General features: G+C 36.7%; 1 protein-coding gene across 1 annotated transcript in view; it reads left to right on the top strand.

Moving 5' to 3' along the window:
• Positions 1-21178, top strand: part of LOC140137969 (retinal guanylyl cyclase 1-like) — a 28104-nt gene extending 6926 nt beyond the window's left edge. The window contains exons 3-6 of the mRNA XM_072159790.1: positions 6469-6606; positions 14472-14570; positions 15560-15663; positions 16542-21178. Of these exons, the coding sequence (XP_072015891.1) occupies positions 6469-6606; positions 14472-14570; positions 15560-15663; positions 16542-16664 (464 nt within the window). The 3' untranslated portion in view covers positions 16665-21178. The remainder of the gene's footprint in view (positions 1-6468; positions 6607-14471; positions 14571-15559; positions 15664-16541) is intronic.
• Positions 21179-22895: the final 1717 nt, after the last annotated feature.

The following is a 22895-nucleotide window of genomic DNA, read 5'->3' as shown; positions in this document are numbered from 1 at the left end:
TAGAAAACCGGGCAGGGTGAGGGATGTTGGTATGCTGGATGGAAAACCTGGGCAGGGTGAGGGATGTTGGTATGCTGGATGGAAAACCTGGGCAGGGTGAGGGATGTTGGTACGCTAGATGGAAAACCTGGGCAGGGTGAGGGATGTTAGTATGCTGGATGGAAAACCTGGGTAGGGTGAGGGATGTTGGTATGCTGGATGGAAAACCTGGGTAGGGTGAGGGATGTTGGTATGCTGGATGGAAAACCTGGGCAGGGTGAGGGATGTTGGTATGCTGGATGGAAAACCTGGGCAGGGTGAGGGATGTTGGTATGCTGGATGGAAAACCTGGGCAGGGTGAGGGATGTTGGTATGCTGGCTGGAAAACCTGGGCAGGGTGAGGGATGTTGGTACGCTAGATGGAAAACCTGGGCAGGGTGAGGGATGCTGGTATGCTGGATGGAAAACCGGGCAGGGTGAGGGATGTTGGTATGCTGGATGGAAAACCTGGGCAGGGTGAGGGATGTTGGTACGCTAGATGGAAAACCTGGGCAGGGTGAGGGATGTTGGTACGCTAGATGGAAAACCTGGGCAGGGTGAGGGATGTTGGTATGCTGGATGGAAAACCTGGGCAGGGTGAGGGATGTTGGTATGCTGGATGGAAAACCTGGGTAGGGTGAGGGATGTTGGTATGCTGGATGGAAAACCTGGGTAGGGTGAGGGATGTTGGTATGCTGGATGAAAAACCTGGGCAGGGTGAGGGATGTTGGTATGCTGGATGGAAAACCTGGGCAGGGTGAGGGATGTTGGTATGCTGGATGGAAAACCTGGGCAGGGTGAGGGATGTTGGTATGCTGGATGGAAAACCTGGGCAGGGTGAGGGATGTTGGTATGCTGGATGGAAAACCTGGGCAGGGTGAGGGATGTTGGTATGCTGGATGGAAAACCTGGGCAGGGTGAGGGATGTTGGTACGAGAGATAAAATCCCCTCTTCCATGTCGTCGGATAATTATCTGTGTTCTGTTTGTGGTTAGGCGGACGTGGAATAAGCGATCTACAATTCTTCTGCTTACATCATTGTTCTAATCCATATTTATTTTTCTATTATCTACATAATCAATATAACTAAATGTGTTTGTATACTGCTTTATCTCTTTCTCTAGAGAAAGCTACTTGTTGGGACCAACAATTCAGTAATATGAAGCTTCTTAATATAGCAGCACTATTTGTTATTCCTTTATATTTTAAATATGACGTCAAAACAAAAATCGCGCCGACTAGTAAACAACAATATTGTTATACAAATTAATATTTCAGAGAAACGATTCTCCGTCTCAGTTGTAAGTATAAAACAATTGATATTTGCACTTCAAATGTGTAAAGTTTTAAAAAACGCTTAAAAAAATTCTAATAAAATTCGTTTTCTAAACTGCCATGGGCTTTGAGACGTAGCATTATTTTGTACCCTACAAACTGTTTTTATGTAATGCGACTGATTTTAACCGAGTCAGTGTCTTTTAAAGGTTTGCTTTCTTAAATATGTTTCTTTTAATAATGTTTTGAACTGTTTCTCAAACATAATCGTTTGCTATGAGTGTTTACCTATTGTCACCCTGTAGTAATAAAGGAAATCAGAACTACAAATCACCAGTTCTTTTCTACTTCCTCTTCTTCCTCTTCTTCCACCTCCTCCTCCTCCTCTTCCTCTTCTCAAACTTTGTTCAATTTGAATGAAAATTAGTATATGTGATGTTGATATGATTCAAATCATGATGAAAGTCACTTCAGGGTCATTAGAGGTCAACCAAATGTCAAATGTGTAATTTGATTGTTACAAAATAATTGTTACAAAACTATCATTTAGTTGAAGTGACCACTGAAGTCGAAGTGTGTAGCTGTGCGTGCAGCATCGGTCTCAGGTGCTTAGGCTATCATTTTATCAGATATCAAATGTCAGGAAGGAGGTTTAGATCTATTATTCCGGATTTATATTCAAGATCTTGATATTTCAGTGATGACACTGCAATTACGTCAATAAGCTTCTCATTTGTAAATCTAAGAAATCCAAGTCAAATGTAAGAAAAGTCGACTGGGTGGGTTACGCCAATATAGCACTAATAATGACTGGCTAAAATAATCATTTCGACTGGCTAAAAATAATAATAATTATTCAATTATTCATGACAAATTAATAGCTTTTAATCGACTATCGGTAATAATTGAAGCATATTCGCTAGTTTTGGGTAATACCCCGGGGCACTCCAACTTTGGAGGTGACGCGTATGTAGGGCTGTTAAGACCCCCTTTTTCAGCGTCGCTGTCACCCATATTTTTTTACGAACACATGTTCTGTCACCCGAAGACCCCCTATTTTTTCATTTGATCTGTCACCCAAAGACCCTTATAAGTTCAATTTTAACAGCAACTTTCATTTATCACTGATTTTGTCACTTATTTTGAAAAAACAAAGAAATTTGAAGCCATTTAGAACTAGAAATTCTATTTTCGAGGTTTCTGTGGCGCTATTTCGGCTCTCACCCAAAGATTCCATTTAAAAAAAGGTCATGTTCTCACCCAATGACCCCATATTTTTTTACATTTTGCTCTCACCGAATGCCCCTTAGTGCGAAAGTGCCAGCCCTTCACCTATATCCATTTCAAATTGAAGTGCCCCCGGGGGAATAATACGTGGTTATTCAAAAATTCTACCTCCATTATCACATCTCTATTATCTTACGTGTCACGATATTAAAATTACCCATGATTATACTCTTAACTCTTGGCTTTTAAGTATTATTTGGTTAAAATGTGATTTTTGGTTGTTTTAAGATGGGTTGGTTAAAGTAAATACAGATTTGGTACATCGGAAACGGTTAAAAACTGAAGCCAAAAGTTTAGCAAGCATCATATTGTAGCTTTGGATACTCTCCATAAAAATGTTTTTAAGATTTTTATTTTGAAGCCAAGATAACATAATCGTGCATTATGGATTTAAAGAAATCATGTAAAGCTTACTTTATTAGTCTGTTAGAGGAATGTCCTCCAGATAGCTAATTAACATTGATTAAACACATTCAAAGGTCTCTTGAAATCTAGAAGTTAGCAACTTGAAAGTAATAAAATTAGCCAAAACGTATTTGGTGCTATTTTGTTCATATTATCTAGCCGTTATACTACGGCTTGAAATCTAGCTATTTCTTTCTTCTTAGTCCAACCGAACTTTGGATGGCTATTGCTTTTCAGCAGGTTCTTTCTTCTTAGTCCAGCAGCACTTCAGCTGGACTATTGTTTTTCAGCAATATCGTCTTCTCCCAACCTTTCAAAGTAATTAAATTTGCTCTAGCTCCACCATTATTTGACCGATTATTACCATTTTTGGGTAAAAGCTCTACTACCACAGCCTTCACATTTAGCTAAATTTTGGCTATAAGTGTGATTTTGACCAAAAGTGCTTCTCCTGCAGATTATATATTGTACTGTAAAAACAATTTGGACATTGACCTTGACTATAGCCGGGCCTATGGGGTAAATACAGATTTGGGGTCAAATGTCATTAAGGGGGTATTTTCCGGTACATAACCAAATACCTTCTAAATGCTTATTTTCCTACACATTACATGGTACATAGATGCGACTGACATTTCGTTGACATGTAAACAGGGAGACTGACGAAATGATGCCTTCTTCAAAATAGACATTGGCAACTCTCTGTTGCATGGCATCACAAAGACTCAACTGCACAGACTACAGAGAATTCAAAACATTGCTGGCAGACTTGTAACATACACGAAACTACTAGTTGAACAAAGAATCACGTTTAAAGTAAGCATGTTTGTCAATTAACCAGGTCGTAACCTCCGTTCTGCTACAAACAAAGAGACCTTTTCATGAAACGGATGCCAGAAACCAGTGGGGCAGCAGATCATTTCATGTTTCAGCTGCAACAATTTGGAACAATCTGCCATTTACAGTTCGCTGAGTTTTGAGATATTTTTTTCAAAATATCAAGAGCTATCTTAAGAACCACAGAACCAATACTAGGCTTGTTTGTACTTATTTTGATGCATTTTCATGCTGATGTCAAGTATAGTCATGAACATTTGCAATTCTGAATTGAATACAAATAGAAACTTGTGATCTGCAATCGACACCCACGTAGAGAGAGTTAAGTTAAGTCTTTTAAGAATCCTTTGGTAAAGAACATAATCTGAAGTGGATGGGCGTACGTGACAAATCTTGTGTGTGTCAAGGACTTCTGCATTGTTAATTTGACAGTTTAGTATTCTTAATTGTATAAAGCTGAATAACCAGATTGCCAATTACAGGAACAGTAGGATTTTCAGTAATGTAATTTGATATCGAGTCCATATACTTTGGGGTCATACAATTTTTATACCAAAATATTGGGGGGGGGGTATAAAATTATTTTGGGCTTGTGACTATCAAAATTTTCGGTTATGCTAGTCGCGCATTCATTGTACATTCCATATCAAACTTGTTGCACAATCTCTACTTACAAATCAAAATATTATATACAAACAATCAAAATGTTTGCTCGCTGCGAGCGCATACTTGCAATCACAATTTGATTTATTTACACCTATTTTCTGTCAAGTGCACAGTCGCACACTTTTCTTGACCTTTTTGGAAAATTGATTTAAGTTGTGTGCGCGTAAGGCGGGCGGTGGTCATAAAAAATTTTCAGCCCAGAATAGGGGTACCGTATGTTATGACCCAGGCCAAAATCACCTGCTACCGAGTGCACTCAACAGTAAATACGCAAACACACTGTTTATCATAAGAACAACCTAATTATTATTGATTAATTAGTGTAGTATGGCTATTAATCAAATCACGATATAAGATCATACAAGAGTAAAACTTAAAATTACTACAAAGATTTCTTTATGTTATGGTTACTTAGCTGAGCCTGCAGATGAGATTCCTTTGATAGTCTCAGTTCTTGATCCAAGATCCGGCAATGTTCAAGATCATGTCTGCCCAAGGGAAACCCCACAGTCTCAGTCCAAGTCCTGAAGACTATGTTTTCACTATCCTAGCTGCTATGCTAGTGTTTTCCAAATGGTCTTCTATGTTGATCTCTTGATCAAACTTTCTGCTCCACTTGACCGTCAAGATAACACACTTTGTTAGTCCAGCGAAATACCACAGTTCGTTAATAGAGATATTATGCTGCTTCTTTGAGCCGAGAGAATAATCGCGCACTATTGGCTCTACTACCGCCTTGGGCGTATTTTATTCTCTCCAACACGCAACAACCGCGAAGCGAAGTTTGAAGACTTTTGTACCACCACTGGCTAACATACTAACATAAGTTTAACAGAGTTCCCTATTAGAACCTATTACTGCTATGTCAATCATTTCCTATCCAGACTTTATTTATCATTTCTTACCATTCTAGAATAATCTTAACTATTTATGGCATATTACAGCATTTCTAAATATAGCTCATTAGATCACCACAAGCCAATCACAATCATTAATATGTGCACATCTTTTCTAAATATAGCATATTACCTCAACACAAACCAATCAGATTTCATTAGTCTGTATAGATCAGACGACGGTGGACGACATTATTCAATGTGGCAACAGCCAAAAGCGTAAACAAAACAGACAATATGACGGCAACACTGCGTGCACGTTGGACGCAATTATTTTTTCCCGAGCCAAGATGCGTTTTTAGCTCTATTGGCCCCATTACAGAAAAAAAATGCACAAAATATATTTCCCAGTGCAATGTATACATTTTCACATGAAAATAAATAATTTTAGATTCAAAGAAAAAAGAAGAAGACATTTTTTACTCATTGCCGGGGTGGAGAATCGATCTCGGGATCCTCTGCGTGAGAGGCGAGACTCTTAACCATTACACCACGCTTACAATGAGGTTCATTGTCGAACCTCAACGGATTTAGACTGATAAAATAGTGCTTGATAACATGCATACACTTTTGGAATTATTTGAGACATTTTTGTGTTTACGTGTAAAACCAATGACGACGTCTAAATTCAGTCAATCTTGGCCGTCCCCCCCCCCTGGTATAGATGGTTACTGTAAAAGCGCCACCCGACATTTCTGGGGTAATCATGATCATTCTAATAATATCCATTACGTTTCCAGAAATTTCTACATGTAACTAGCTGAATCATATAACGGTAGATCCTGGGCACTTCAAGAAGATCCAATTTCGCATACGGTATTGAAGAAGCAGGATTGTCAATAAACACCAAAATCTGACGGGACCAATTATTTTGACAGCATGTACTTAACTTACCTGATCATAGCCTATACCGGCTGTGCCTGATATCTTAGAACATGAGTCTAACACAGTAACCCCAATAATAAAGAAAGAAAGAAAGAAAGAAAGAAATGCATTCTAAGCAACGTAAGAGAAAGATGATAACGTTTCATTACCTGATTAAGATCTATACAATATCTGTTGCTGATCATGTGTTTTTTTCCAGGTATACCAAGGAGAAATGGTAATCAACATGCCGCAGAAATAGCATTTATGTCTCTCGCTATCCGCAATTTACTTCACAGACTCAAAATACCACATATACCAGAGAAACACTACGTATTGCGGATTGGAATACACACAGGTAACGATTTTTTCCTTTTTCATTTTCATTCCTTTACTTCTTTTTCGTAATCTTGTTCTTGTTCGTCTTCTCCTCCTCCTCCTCCTTGTGGTCCTCCTCCTCCTCCTCCTCCTGTCTGAAAGTAATTGACACGTCCCTGCCCTTCACTGTCTGACCGACATTGCAATTAGAATTATGAGTAACATTCGTGTTGTGTGAATAAATATTCTTGCAAATCTTGTGCGAAAAGTTAATGCTTTCGCCTGTTTTGTCATACGGTTGTAAATTCAATGAACAATGACTTTGCTTAAAGAGCGCTTAGAAATTGACATGAAGATCTGACATTGTCTCGTTATAGGCCGTATATTCTAATAATGCAAATCGAGTTTTTACTTCATCCCAAACAAATGTTCTAAATCCTTTGGCAGCCTTTGTTAAAGGAATAAATGATGTTATTAACTTGGTGTGATTTTTATAAAATTGATTTTATATCATTAATTTTGACTAATTTGAAATGACTGAATATTCACATAAACATGGGAGATAAAAAATGGTACATCCTATTTATTTTGGTGCAACATTACAACCGTTTTCATAATGTCAAAATTGTGATGCGATCAAGCAAAATCAGTCGGAACTCGGAAATATTGATTTTGAGATATAGCCAAACAAAGGCAATATTTCCTTTTGTTTCCTATTGTTTTGGAAGCGCTTTAATTGCTCATATCTTTGGAACTAGTTGTTCAATTTCAATGGGGGTTTCTGCAAAATCCAGCTTTGTAAATCCTTTTTACTATCCTATAAGAAACTGAAAATTTATTATTGCCGAGTTCCGACTGATTTTGCTTGATCGCATCACAATTAATGAAAGCTAAATAGCTTTATTCCTTACAACGTTGTTATTATTTTTTAATCCTATGATATACATAGGGGCCATAAGTGGCGTAGCCAGGAGGAAGTCTAAGTGAAGTACACCCCCAAACAAACAAACAAACAAACAAACAAACAAACAAATACAATGGGGACGGCAAAGAGTAAATTGTCATTAAAATAACTGAAAATGGGACAATAATTATTTTGTCAAATGGGGACAAAAATTTGGATTTCCCCACATTGGAACAGAATAAAAGGACAAAATGGGACGAAAGTTTGGCTGTGCTAGCCCCCACACCACCCACACCCACACACCCACATACACACCCCCACACACCCAACACACACACTAAAAGGCTGGCTATGAAGGCTATGGGAAACATTTAAACATGTCAGGCTATTATAACAGAACCATTCATGCAGGATGTTAACCTTTAGGGAGATTGTTTTACCGTGATCGGAGGCTATAATTAACATAAAATATTACTATAAGCTTTAAAAAATATATATTTTTCAGCCAAAATCAATCAATTTGGGCCAAAAAACGTTTGACTTTATATGAATTTGGCCTAATTAAAAGAAAAATCTCCCAAAACGCAAAATCTGTGTCAGTCGGGCCCGTAAAACATTTTTTGTCGTCTACGCTCATTGTAGCCCAGCGATTTTGAGGCCCAGCAATTTTGATTTTTTTCTCTTACAAAAAATATCACAAGTGATATTGAGCTCAAAACTGAAATTGAGATTAGAATTATTTATGTTTTAGACCGCCGTCATAGTACTATAATTATGTCGTCATAGTGCAACAGTGTTGAGGGTGTTGGTACTTATTTTGGTATCACTGGATAGAAGAGATCTATACTGCCTTTAGATAACAAAATGAAGTAATGGCCATTTCGATGTTATTGAGATACGAGACAAAAACATTATTGTATTACAATTTATTCAATATTTCAACAAATACCTAAATTAGAAAGATATCAACAATTGACTTTGAACAATGGTGACTCATTTGCATAGAATCATCAAAATTAGGCAAATTTGGTTGTCCATTCCTTTTGTGGTGGTTTTTCGTAGAGTGTCGTATACTTCGTGTGTACAAAATTAAAGAAGCAAGAATACGTTATGATATTTTTCAACTTTCAGAGACATACAACTCGGCCATACTTTCATTTAGCAGGAAGATACTAAAGATTTAATTCAACGCAGAAAAGCATCTTGAAGTAAGTGTCCATGACTTCCTTTTGTCATGGTAGGGCAGCATATCTATCCTAGAAAATAGAAAACAATATATAGGGATAGAAATAGAAATCCCCTTCAAAGCCTGCAAGCATAAAATGCGTCAGTAAAATAAGAGTTGATCAGGCCACTGATCCTTATGGGCAATGAAAGTGCAGTCACGCTTTCGAATACATTCGTAACAACTAACCTTGTGTTGTAATTAAAATCCAATTAATGTGGTTTAAATAAAATGCCCAAGCTTTTGCTTCATTTGAGATTTAAAAAGTCTATACGACATGTACAAAGCAATTTATATTAAGGGACGCACCATTAGACATCAAGGGGGGGTTAAGAAGTTGGGATTGGGAAAAAAGGGGTTTTTTTCGCCGCCGAAGGCGGCATTTAAAAAAAAATTTCATGCATTTATACACAGTTAAGTGGGGAAGGTTTTTTTAGTGTTGGTGGGTAAAGTTTTTATTTGCTCATGTAAGTTTTTTTTCCAAAACTTCCTAGCCCCCCTTGAAGTCTAATGGTGCGCCCCTAACATTAAAATTTGGAACTTTATTGATAAAGGGTATTCAATAAAAGTATTTTTCTCAAAATAATAAAAGGAAGTATCGTTGAGATCGACGAAGAAAACTTTGTACGTGAAATGTACAGGGCAAGTATGTCCACAGTGAGTACTGTTTATTGGAAAAGGAACTGGCGACCACGTTGCTAAGCAACCATCAGCATCGGTGGTAAACAGAAGATCATCACAACAACAATAGCGTAGAAAAAGGTGTCGAAACGTCCACAGTAAGTACTGTTTATTGGACTAGAAATAAGAAAATTCTACTTTTATGTTTCATAACAGTCCTGATGATCAAAAATCACCTTTTCTTCTTGAAAAGTGTCCCTCCAGATTTCAGATTTTGGTTGAGACATGTTTGCGAGAAATTCACACAAAATTGCGTGACGATATAGTGCTGCGCACGAATTAGAAGTATGTTTTTCAGCCCAGTAAAATCATCAATCCCAATGGGCGAAACAATAAGTTCTTTACACAAACCTGTTCAATTCGGGCAAAGAAACATTGGTGAAAACAACGCTCAAAAATCACTTTCTGTCTAATTATACTCTTCCAGATTTTAGATCTAGGTTGAAACATATTTTTTATTCTTAGTCAGTGGGAGTGGTCTATTACGTAGACACATAATCTTACTGGACAATCGCCGGCATCCACTACTCAAAATATTGCACCTGCCTGTCGTCTATCATACGATAGAGGATAGTCAAAATAAAAATTCCTATCGTTTATTCTCTAAGAAATTCACAGAAAATTGCCTGACGATAGATATTTGTGAGCGAAACAGAAGCACTTTTTACTATCGCTGGGATTATCTAGACCCTGTTCAATTCGGACATAGTAACAGTGGTGAAAACAACACTCAAAAGTCACCTTTTCTTGAATAAAACTCCTCCAAATTTCAGTTTTAGGTTGAAACATATTTTTTTAGAAATTCACAAAAAAATGCACCATGATCGGTATTTGTGAGCGAAACAGAATCACTTTTTGCTATCGTTACGGAATATCTAGACCCAGTAGAATTCCAACGCACAAAGTAAACAAGTTAATTAACCCTTGTTAACTGGGTCTGGCTACGTTCCATGGGTTAAGTTCACAAAAAAGTGTAAACATATTGATGATTTCTGAATGTTATTAAATGTTTTAACTGACTAAGAATGAGAATAAACGATAGGAATTGTTATTTTGACTATCCTCTACCTATGATAGACGACAGGCAGGTCCAATATTTTTATCGTAGTGGATACCAGCTGCGCCGGCATCCACTACTCAAAATATTGGACCTGCCTGTCGTTTATCACACGGTAAAAAACCAAAAATTCCTATTGTTTATTCTCTAAGTAGAACTGGCGGATGTATGAAGTATATAGTCGGAATGCTAAAACTCTCACAGGAACATTCATATCACAAGAAAGCAGATATGCCATTGAATTTTATATAAATACAAATTAAGATTCCAGTGTCATTGAAGGCAAGATATAGGACTACACTAGACAAACATCATATAGGACAGAATAAAAGCTGATTATCAACACTCTGCTAACCAACTTGTTATGATTCTGCTTTTCTAAACATCTTATCCAATTAATGATTCGATATTAGTGGAGATGTTCTTTTTATAATAACAAGCTAGCAGCTAGAGAGAATAAAAGATGAATATCTGCAGTGCAGTCTTCTAATCAACCTGTTTTGATTCCGCTTTATTTCTATACATCTTATCCAATTCAAGACTCGACATTATCGTAAATTGTACTGTAATGAAAGCATGCTATAAAATCAAGGTCTTGCACGTAATCATGCAAAATGATGTTAATAACAAATCAGAAAACGCAAAGCACGTTTTTGTCAGCTTAACCCACCATCACACTAGGCAATCGCAAGGAGCGTGTCGCCTGAAGCAGCAATCAGTTGACTTGAAGGCAACTTTGATGCTACGTCGCTAGCCACGACTGGACGCTGGTGGTAGCAATTGTGCAATAATGGCATCTACACCTTTGTTTCTAATGGACATTTTATTGTGAAATGTCATTGTACAAGGAATACATTAAAAAATTCCACATAGCCCCCGAAGATAATTAAAATTATCTTTGTAATCACTCAAAAAGCATTTTGTGTGAATTTGACATCCGAACTAAGTGCTATTAACTTTTTATGAGCCTTTTTATTTTACATGTAAAGTCTATGGGGTGACGATTAGAAATGGACGGCAACATTGAAAAACCCTAAATTTGGGCTATTTTAGACGCTAAAATGCCCATAAAAAAGAATAACACTTATTCGGATGTACAATTCACACACAATGCTACCTGAGCGAGTACAAACATAATTAAATACATTTCATTCGGGGGCTATAGCAAAAACAAAAATGTCCTATACCTTAATGGTTTTGGAACAACGGTGTCTACGCTGCACAGTTCAACTGACTACGACGGATGTTTGAGTTTGGACTATTAAACTTTAAATTTGAGGACAATAAGTTCTTGTTTAATCTCATTAGTGTTTCCATTTATCTAGCGATAAAATTATAGGTTTAACCATATTTTCAAATGTTTTCAATTTCAAACTATTACTAATCTCAGAGAACGTAGCACTCAAAATTCACCAAAAAGCATGTCAAAGGACATAGTTACCAAGTTATGCGGCTCAACAGGTTCAAAGTCAAGATATTTGATAAATAAACACAAATGCCATTCAATCCTATGGAATCCTACATATCTTTCAGTGTGTAACATGCTAACTACACACCGCACATAGTGGAAACAATTCTTTTTCTGAAACCTCTAAGCTAGGTGAACAATTTGCCTAAACTTTTACGGAAATTGGAGCAACTTTGACTTTTGACCCATATACAACAAGCAAATCTACAGTAGACCTTTTGTGTCCATTCTTAACTATTTGTCGTACATCACGCACAAACATTACATTTCTGGGATCCGTGTGACCAAACGCATAATTTGCCATATTTGAAAGTGTTATTGGAATCAAATTATTTTTTCCCCTATACTATGATCCTATGGGTCATTTGGGGGTCACTGTCTCAAAAAAGACAACAGCATACACAAATTAACAAATATAAGCTAGTTGCCAACTTTTACGCAAACTTGCCGGTTCGAACGCGATTTTTCTAAAAATAGAACCAGTCTACGATGGATGCTTTTTGACCAGTAAACTGAACCTATATTTGGGTTCAAAGAAAATACAAAATGGATTGCAAAGATGATTTTGAATTACAAATCATTATCCATGCAGAAACAATCTTTTAGGACAGACTTGTTGCAGTCTAAAAAGGTTTTTTTTATTATCATCGTTATTATAACGTAGTAGACTTGGAACAAATCTTTACATAGCATACGGCATGAGCCAAAATGTCCTTGTACTGTAACAGCATTCTTCACAGGCTTATAACTCCCATAGCCATATCAACATTTTCTAACATAATACAGCTAACCTTCCAATTTTACGTAATACTAATAGTTTTTAATCTATTTAATCTTGATTTATGACAGACGTGCTCTCATTTAGATGTAAAAAGCCTATATGTGTCAATTCATCATCCCGTTTTCGAATAATGGCCATTATTTAAAGGGGGTAATTACTTTATTTGAAATGTTTATTTGTAGACCTGGCTGTTTCCTCTGCTCACGTATATTAATTGCACTGCAAAACAATCAAAATTGTCTAACCAGGAAATTACAAATCATTATCCATGCAGAAACAATCTTTTAGGACAGACTTGTTGCAGTCTTAAAAGTTTTTTTTATTATCATCGTTATTATAACGTAGTAGACTTGGAACAAATCTTCACATAGCATACGGCATGAGCCAAAATGTCCTTGTACTGTAAATAAACAGCATTCTTCACATTCTAGTTGAATTCTAACCAGGAAAATCTGCTAAAAATCTAAAAGAGAAATCGAGAACACTTTCTACAATATCCGGTTTGTAACAAAGGGTAGAGACTCATCTATCTATAACAACTTCCATCGAAAGCTTAGCTACGAGACTGACAAAATGAAACCACGTGACCAAAACCAAAACTAAAACAAGGAACTTGAAAAGGCCCATTGTCTTGGCACTTCTGACTCCTCAAGACTAACTCTCCGTGTCTATAATAGTTGTATGATGTTTTAGCATAATTGGTAAAAATAAATAAAATATCGGCAGGATCTGTTCAATTAAATGCTACAATAATATTTTTGTCTAGAACAAAACTAGTTTATTATTATCCAGGGTACAGCAGAATGTAGCGGCAGTACAAAATTCGAGGTCCCCCCTCAAAAAAAACTTTGCGCCGTACGAGTTGTTATCTCCGATATTGCAACATCAGATTTTTAGCAAAATAATAAAAGAAAAATGCACAAACATGTTCTTTTCAATATACTTTTTAAATTAAATTGTGTATGCGAGGCGTGACTGCAATCATTTTTTTGTATAAGCTTACATGTACATAGTAGACAGTTGACCTTGTTCCGATATTGTGGAAATATGATTGTAGATTGTGGAATATGGAGGAGGTTGGTAATTCATTCCAATTTAACCAAAAGCTATACAAATTCTTACTACCGTTTGATCACGAAATATGAATAAATAAATAAGCATTTATTACATAAAATGTCTCTGTTTGGAAAAAAAATCGTGACTGTACAATGTACAGTGTACATGTATGTTTACAAATATGGTCATAGATTCGTCATGAACTCAATCACCAAGGTTCTTCTCTGGACTCGTATCCAGTAATTACACTCGTGAATGTTTAAGCAACCACTGTTGCTTTTTTCAAAATGCATTTTGGCCATTACCGGAGTAAAATACGAATTTTGATTTTTCAGACCCTACTTACTTTGGGGGGGGGGGACAGTTCCTGTTATGTTTAGAATGATTATATAAAATATTATGGTTATTATCATTACCCCTATCTGCAATAAAAATTGTGTAGGCTTACATATTTCGTGAAAAATGGAAAATATTTCTTTACAACAGTGTATGACAATAGTAACTGATGATGGACGGAATTGAACGAAATTTAATGGAGTTTGATATTGATGGAATTAAACTTGAATATAAACTCATATCGTGGCACAAGTCAAACCACATCCTATATATTATATTATTGTGTGAGGGGTTAGAGTTTATAACCCCACACACAATCACAAAAACAACAAATGACACTATATGAAAAGTACTGATTTTATCGCTGTCGTTGTTGTCGTTGTTGTTGTTTATGCAGGGCCCTGTGCAGCAGGAGTAGTCGGAAAAATAATGCCGAGATATTGTTTGTTTGGTGATACGGTCAACACAGCGAGTAGAATGGAATCAACTAGTGAAGGTAAATCTTTCTCATCTCCTCCTTATCCTTCTATATCAGTAATTCTTAATATTAATAAACTCTATTAATATCGTAGCCTTGAAGTCCTCAAATGAAGTGCAGGCTACTATGATTTGAGGGCAAAATACGATGCTAAATTTAATTTTGCATACAACTGTGAACTGTCACTTTCGATGATTAGCATGGAGACAATCATCCTCTTGATGCACGTGAATTATACGATTTTGAGTTCACTCAAAAAACGAGCTAAATTTTTATACCGTCTATAATTACTTTGTGTTATTAGAAAGCTTGAAGAGCAAGAGAGAAAACTAACTAACACTCATTTGACGAAATTATTAATAGAATTCGCGTTGTGAATGCTGGGATAGAAAAGGGCTTAAATCCGCTGTCGCGGGTGACAAATTTGATAACTTTTGAGCCCCTTTCTGGTAAATGTGGCATTTAAGACAACCGACCTCTAGGCCTAACCCCTAACCCTAACCATGCTATCCCTAACCCTAACCTTGACCCTAACCCCTAGCCCTAACCTCTAACCCCAGACCCTAATTTGCATATGTTGATGTTTTTGTCCATATCTACCTCCTCTCTATCCCAGCCTGCATATCGCAAGTGGACCTTTGCCGATCAGCAATAAGATGAATAGAGAAATTGAACAAGATAAACAAAGATTTAGATAAAAACTCGGACTTATATTATTTGTCCCATATGCATATAATGGGACTTTTTCACTTTAAGAAGCAAAGTTACTGAACAACAATATAAAATGATAATAATTAAGTGTTCATTTCATTTATAGTTTGATAAAGAGTGAATAATGTTTAGTATCAAATGTTGAGTTATTTCCCTCGTGCATTCGTAGCTTGACTTGACTACTCTGCTTCCGGGACTATGCCTATTCGGTATACATTTTCGTCCAATATCCTATATTTTGGTTTATTTATAGTTTTTTATTTATTTATTTATACATCATTTTGTTTTAATTATAGCCTACAAGATCCACATCAGTGAAGTAACACAAAAGGCCTTGGAAGGTCACGAAAACTTCCTGGATCGATTCATCACAAAACCTCGTGGCAAAGTTGCAATTAAGGTAAAAGTCAGGCATTGAAGTCAGGCACATGCATTTTATTACCAGATTATACCATTTCCTTTATTTTCGCAAAATTTCCTGACATCGAGAGAAGAACCCCCCGGGCACCAACCAGGATAGATCACCAAATTGTTTTTGTTTGGTCAACCCCCCCCATATTGACAATCTTCTTGGATTCTCCCTGGTCGAAGGTGTCATGTGGAACTGTCGTCGGAATTATGTCACAAAAAGGCAACAATCCTACGCTCCTTGCTATGCTTGTATACATTGTATTTAACCTTTATTTTCAGTAAATGTACCAAATGTTGGCTGAAACTTTAATTAACCAATATTGGGTAAAAAATCCAACCTAAGACTAGAGGGTTGTTCATATCGTACTTGTATTATGTTAAACCAAGCAACCACTCTATTTGAATTAATTTGATGATGATTAATTTGAATTTTGTTGTCTGCTTTAATGTATTCCCGAGATGTATTTGAATCCCATAACGCTCATATATTACTACAAAATGTCATTGTTTCGAAGATCCAAGGTCAACTTGCAGTTTTGTACAGGGGTCAAACATTACGCTATTGTGATTGCGTACAAATGCAGGCAATTGTTCGTCCCGTTAAAAACTAAGGGAATAGTATTTTTGTGATGTAAAGTTGTAGCATCGTAGCCAAATATTACAGGCAGTGCAAACTACAAACTATTCTTTTTCTTAAACTCTGAAGCTAAACATTAGTAAATAATTTGTATGGTGTTGACTGTAATATAATGTAGGTGCTTCTGTGCCGTCCATGATCAACATGATTGATAAGGGAAGAGGACTAGTTTATCTACACTCGATTCTTGCATTACCAGTAACATTTTCTATACTGTTGTTTATTTGCAGGGAAAAGGAGTTATGTCAACTTATTGGTTGGAAAGTAAGGATCCATCCAAAGACATAATGTATGTCAAATCTTGTGTGATAAAACCGCAAAACAGAACCGTATTACCAGGATCAGTAAATTGATTTCATTCAAGATCATGTGTAGATGATCAAACAGAATGCATCATGAGACATGTTGCTGTGGTCTCCTGAGTCAATGCACACGCCAGCCACTACCAGTGAAGTCCGCAGAAGTGATCTTGGTTATCCAATGTATCTTCGTGTAGACTTGTAGATATATTATAATTTATATCAGGCATACGTCATTCGCCGGCGTCCTGCTGCGACAGAACAACCTCCCTTCAGCATTGTGGGAAAGAAAATTCACTCTGAGTTGGTGACCCAAATGTGCGAGATAGTGTTGGAGAAAGATACAAAGCTGTAAACAAATTATCCTGTACCAGACACGCGTCATTTCATACAGAATAACCACAGATGCCACAGGATAACTTCAGCATTGCGCAACTAGGCTAGTCAAATTAAGAAAAATAAGGGGTTAACCCACTACTAATTGTAACATAATCCATTTAATCACTATTCATTTTAGAAAAGCATATTTAAGAACACGTCAAAAGTTCCAAGGAGTCGAACAGTGCCTAATTTGCATAAATCCAAAATGGCCGCTTATGCAGGCGCGAAATTTGAAAGTTGGTCAAATCTTGTTAACAAACATACCAATGTACTGCTCTCATCATAAGGATTCAGAAAAAGTAAGCCCATAGTTTGACGACCAGTCTCCGTCGTGTAGTTCTTGAGTTATAGGCAAAAAGGACAAAGGTCAAATTTTAGGGCCCAAGGGTGTTTACAATTGAAATATACTTAAAAGCGTACGGAAAGCGGTATCAGATCCCAGATTATTTTAAATCTTGATATGCCACAAGCAGGGTTTATTGACATTTGTTTTTAATACTTTTTCTGAATCCCCTATGACGAAAGCAATACATTGGTATTGTTTTAGCAAGATTTGACCAAACTTTGCACATGCCCCCTCCCCCCGTATGTGACAACCAGTTTTTGGTGTTTGTACGTGGTGACGCATGCGAAATGGATTTTGTTGCAATGAGTGGCGGGAGATTTTTATTTTATTTGACTAGCCCAAACCCTTGAAGTAACCCGACATTTAAATGTTATTAAAACGTTGTGAATAAACGTTTTAAGAACATTTTTATGTTTGACGGGTTGAGACCTCAGGGTTGAGACAAACATTTAAATCAATGTTGCCTTAATATGACTGTGTTAGTGTTGGGCAATAAATACCAGGTGGGTAAAGATTGTAAATACTGTTATTATACCCATTACAACTCAGGGAATTTTGACTGACGTAAAATATTGATAAATACAGAGAAATACAAATAAAAGTACATTTCAAACGATTAATAATCAGGGCCTCAGAATCGACTAGAATCACAGAATCGACTCTCGTAATGATTCTCGTAACATTTGTTGCGAGAATCAACTTCTTTCATTGAATCATGCTGTAAGTAATGCGACTCAGATGTTTTTTGATTCTCGCAAACTGGAACGAAATTGAGGCCCTGATAATTTAAATACTACCCAACACTTCCGGATAGCAGCTGCTGTGTGAGTGAACATGACACCACTGGTCGCCTACTGCATAGACGTGCATGGTTAAATTTGAATTTGGACAGACGTATTTACAATAAAAACACATTCAAATTCCTGGTCGATATCACATTCTATGTTATCTACAGAAGGTGTGAATTATCCTTTATGCATACATCACTTTTATTCCGAAATCGACCAAGTAATAATGACACACACATACAAATTTAGAACAACATCTTTTGCACAGAATTCAATGGGATTTGAAAAGTAAAGTGGCAGTTGAAACTCTAGTGATAACGCTTTTACAGTGCATGATGGGGCTTCCTTAAATCATCCTCAGGATATGTATCATATTATACCGTAGAATTACGTTGCCTCTAAACGATGCTTTTTTATTGACGAAAGAGACGAAAGCCAAATACCCTCCACAAAAATATCGCAATAGATTGGTCTTACAATAAAACAACCGTCTGCGTCAGTAATATAGTTGCTCAAACTCCTAATGATGTTCAGGTGGAGGGTGTCTGCCTCTCGTCTAATTCGTCAAAAAAACCCTCGTTTAAAGGCATATTATGCTTGTAGACGGAATTCTACGGTAGTTAAACAATAAAGCAGTAAAATTGCCATTGGTAGAAGGGAAGGGTAATGTGTTTATTTGGCATAGTGAAATAATGTTTTGAACTTCTACTGTGTAACTTCATCACAGCCACACATCACTCACAGATTAGAGAAATATAAATGTATTTATACCAACTTTGGCTGAGTCCCGGGCTGAGTGGCATTTTCTGTTATGTGTTGCTCCTATTTGATATGGAAGTATGCTAGGCCTACCTTTGACATTGGCAGACACATTGTCAAAACAATGAAACAAGATAATACCTCGTCCTATATACATTGTCCTAGTAAGAAAGAATTCTGAAAAGAATCTACAATACGCAAAAACCCAAAAAACAAACAAACAAACAAACAAACAAACAAACAGACACGCAATGCTTCGCCCGCTCGTCACGATATATAACTTACAAATTCATTAAAACATAAGATATTCATTCACAGTTAGTATACATTTCCTGTGTACCATCTAGCCTATATTTTTAAGGGATTCATGTTTACAAATCTTTGTTCAATTGAGTCGTACCATGTTTTACAGCTCATGAACGTTTTCAAACGTGAATATAACTTCAACGTCTTGCTTGGAAGGAGTCGGCGTTTTATCTGCAAGAAATTCCTGTTTTGATTAGTAAATCGGCAAAACGAAGGATCTTTGCTATGTATATAATTTAAATCACGTGAAAGTAATTCTACATAAGAATGTAATAATAATGATCTGCCGATGGAGGGTACATCTTTCTTTAGGGACTGGTTTTTAACTGACCCGTTGTAAGGACACTTGAAGGTTATGATATACATGGAGACTCAGTACACTAAGTAACGAATTGTTCCTTTAATGCCGAATTGATTTGAAGACAAGACACTCATAAAGTGGGACATTTTATTTCGAAGAAAATGATTCCGCCATTAAATTCGTAACGGCGCCAACAACATATATACCTTTCCCCTACTTCCCATCATGCACTATTTCAGGGGGTACTTCAGCCGCATTCCGCCTTTTGAGTGTCGCAAAATACAACATCTCCACGGGGTGTACAAAATTCTGTTCATTGCATTCTGGAATATGGATATTTCGGCTGGTGCCTTCATCGAAAAAAAAAGGAATCATGAATAATGGCGCACGATGAATAATAACTTTCGCGGGCAAAAAACACATTTCTATGCGTTATTAATATAATGTCTTTAGGAAAAAGTTTTTTTTTATTAAAACCTACATTTTTATACCTTTTATAGAGATACAGGTGGAAAACTAATGACAGGACACGCAACGATATACCGTCGGCGTCCATTTCATTATTATTTTCAGTAATGAAAAAAAAAAATACGTAAACAATAATCACTTACAACACAGATGTTCTACATCGCTCTGTAACTGCATCACTCGTGTATTTAATAATTACATAATTGGTAACATCGATGGCCTTTACGATAATCCACATAATGGAGTCACTATGCCCATATTAAGACGAAATAATTGCGAACACCATCAAATGCATAAGATCTATGAGGTTGATACCGACGCGGAATATTGCATGATGGGAAGAAGGGAAAAGGTCTATAAACGTTTGACCCAGCACGCGCGTATCAAGTGCCTGTCACGGAAAGTGGGACCATTTGTTCCGAATAATCGGGGTGTGTATGTTTGGATGTTAAAAGGTCAGCACCATTTTGGAAATGTCATCTGTGTAAGATTTTATACACAAAGGATATATAAATTCAAGTCAAAAGCGGACTTTGCTGAACAGTGATCTCCGCAGGATAAGTGAATCAGGATATACGTCAGCTGTGCAGAACATTGAGTGCAACAAAACTAAACTTTGTAATAAACAACAAGAAGAAGACTGCTGGATAAGTAACAGTCCTAAACATCTTATTTGAAGTTATAGATAGTGAACTTTGTTTGAAATTAGAGATAGCGAACCGTATTTGAAATTAGATATAGCAAACCTCAATTAAAATTAGTGATAGCAATCCTTACCCGTGACACCGAACCTTAGAACTAACTAACCTTATTCCTAATTAGTGATATTGAACTTTAGAGATAGCACTCCTTAGGGATAGCGGCAGCTTTCATCTTGTTGTTGATTACAAAGTTCTGTTGTACTCAATGTTCTGGACAACTGTTGTATATCCTGATTCACTTCTCACTTGATCACTGTTCCGCGACAGCAAAGTCCACTGTTGACTTGAATTTATATATCCTTGCAAAGATTAGTAATTAGTAATATAATATCGAACCTCAGGAATAAAAGACTAACAAAATGACCTTTTTTGTAAGTAGTGATAGCGAACCTTACCTTAGAAATGACGAACATTAGGTATAGCGGTCCTTAGAGAGAGCGGGATGTTACCGGATACGTAGCAGTCCTAAACAGTATATTTTATTGACTCTAAATGATTTTATGTATTTATGTTCATTTGCAAAATCATTGTTAAATCATACTTTACTTTTCATTAAAGATTCAGATTTTGTTAATTTATACAAACAGTGTGTTTTGGTGTGCATTCTGAAGTGAATTTGGGTAAAAGGTGTTTTTGGCCTTTGTAACACAACGGACTGCCCTGTCTATTCATCTAGTGTGTCCGATTTGAGACCTGTCATATTGGAAAATGTTGCTAATCAATATTCATAAGATTGTACAATCAGCGTCCTGTTTCCAAAATTGGGTGATTTATGATAGGCAGGTGTGGAATACACCTGACTGGGCGTTTTATTTACATAACGCATAAAGGATTTGACATCATCGAATGGCTGCCTTGTGCTGTAATGTGATTAGTTTATAATCATTGTCACAGTTCCATTATTTTCCTTTCTCTGTTTCCTTTCTCTGTTCTTCTCCGTCTTTCTCATTCTCTCCCTCTCTTCTTCTCACTCTCCTTCTCATTCCCATCATTTTTATCCTTTTCTTTCTCTTTTTTCCCTCTTCAGTGATTTCTTCCTCTTTCTCTCTTCCTCCAGCAATGTCCAGGCCACGTCTCACTCCCCATCTCCCCCTCTCTTCCTCCCTTCTCCCCTCCCTCACTCCCTACCTTCTTTCTTTCTTTGCTTGCTTAACTTTCTATGCAGTGGCGTAGCTAGAATTTTGTCAGGGGGAGGGGGCAAAGAATGGCGAAGGGGAAGGCAACTTTCAAGGGGAACAAATTTGACGAAAATGGTCAGAAATAGGCAACAACAAGTACAAAAAGGGCACAAAAAGGGCGTTCAGCATTCCACAGGGGAGACAAGACTTCTGACAGTGGGCCAGCTGTCCCCCTTGCCCCCTGGCTACGCCACTGTTTATATGCCAATCTCCTTTTAAAAATAAAACAAACAGTGAAGAAGCAACATAAATTCCGTGCAGTTTTTGTGATTAAGGTCCAGAATCAAAGAATAGGAACTTGGGTGGCAAAATGCACCATGCTCAGAAAAGAGTTGAGGTCATACAGGGGTCAAATTTCAAAATTGCTCAGATCTTGTTATTGTTCTGATCATGATGATTCAGAAAAAGTATGGTTTGACCTATCTGAGATGTATGTTTCTCGAGTTATAAGCAAAAATGTCAAAGATCGTATTTTGGGCTCCACAGGGGTCAAACCCTAAAAAAATCTAATCATAATCTACATTGTCTTGTTACATAAGTAACAGGGTAAAAGGATATGACCTTTGACCTTTTTGCTTATAACTCGAACTATACGCTGCAAATAAGCCACACTATTCTTTTTGAATCATTACCAGAGGAATACTTTTGTGTGATTTGAACAAAATTTGACCAAACTACCTTTGGCGATATTTGGTGATATAACCTATATATAACGCTACATTACATCCTAGATTGTGCAACCTATTCTTATTTTGAATTGTTTTGAACAGTTTGAGGCCATTTGGTTAAAATCGGAGCATTTGTAAGGTTTTGACCACCGTGGAGCAAAAAAATATGACCTTTGACCTTATTGCTTATAACTCCAGAACCATTCGTCGTAGGTAGACTAAAACTATACTTTTTCTGAATCATTTTAAGTAAAGTACTTTTTTGCCACCCAAATGTTTCTGGTATTTCAAGGTCTTCAGAGTTATATTTTGGTTCCAATCTTTAATCACAAAAATTGCACGAACTCTTAAAACAAGCTTAGACATACCTCAAATTTTCGGTCGTAACT

Source organism: Amphiura filiformis, chromosome 17, assembly GCF_039555335.1.
Source record: "Amphiura filiformis chromosome 17, Afil_fr2py, whole genome shotgun sequence".
NCBI lineage: Eukaryota > Metazoa > Echinodermata > Ophiuroidea > Amphilepidida > Amphiuridae > Amphiura > Amphiura filiformis.
This window is presented reverse-complemented; position numbering and strand designations above follow the sequence as displayed.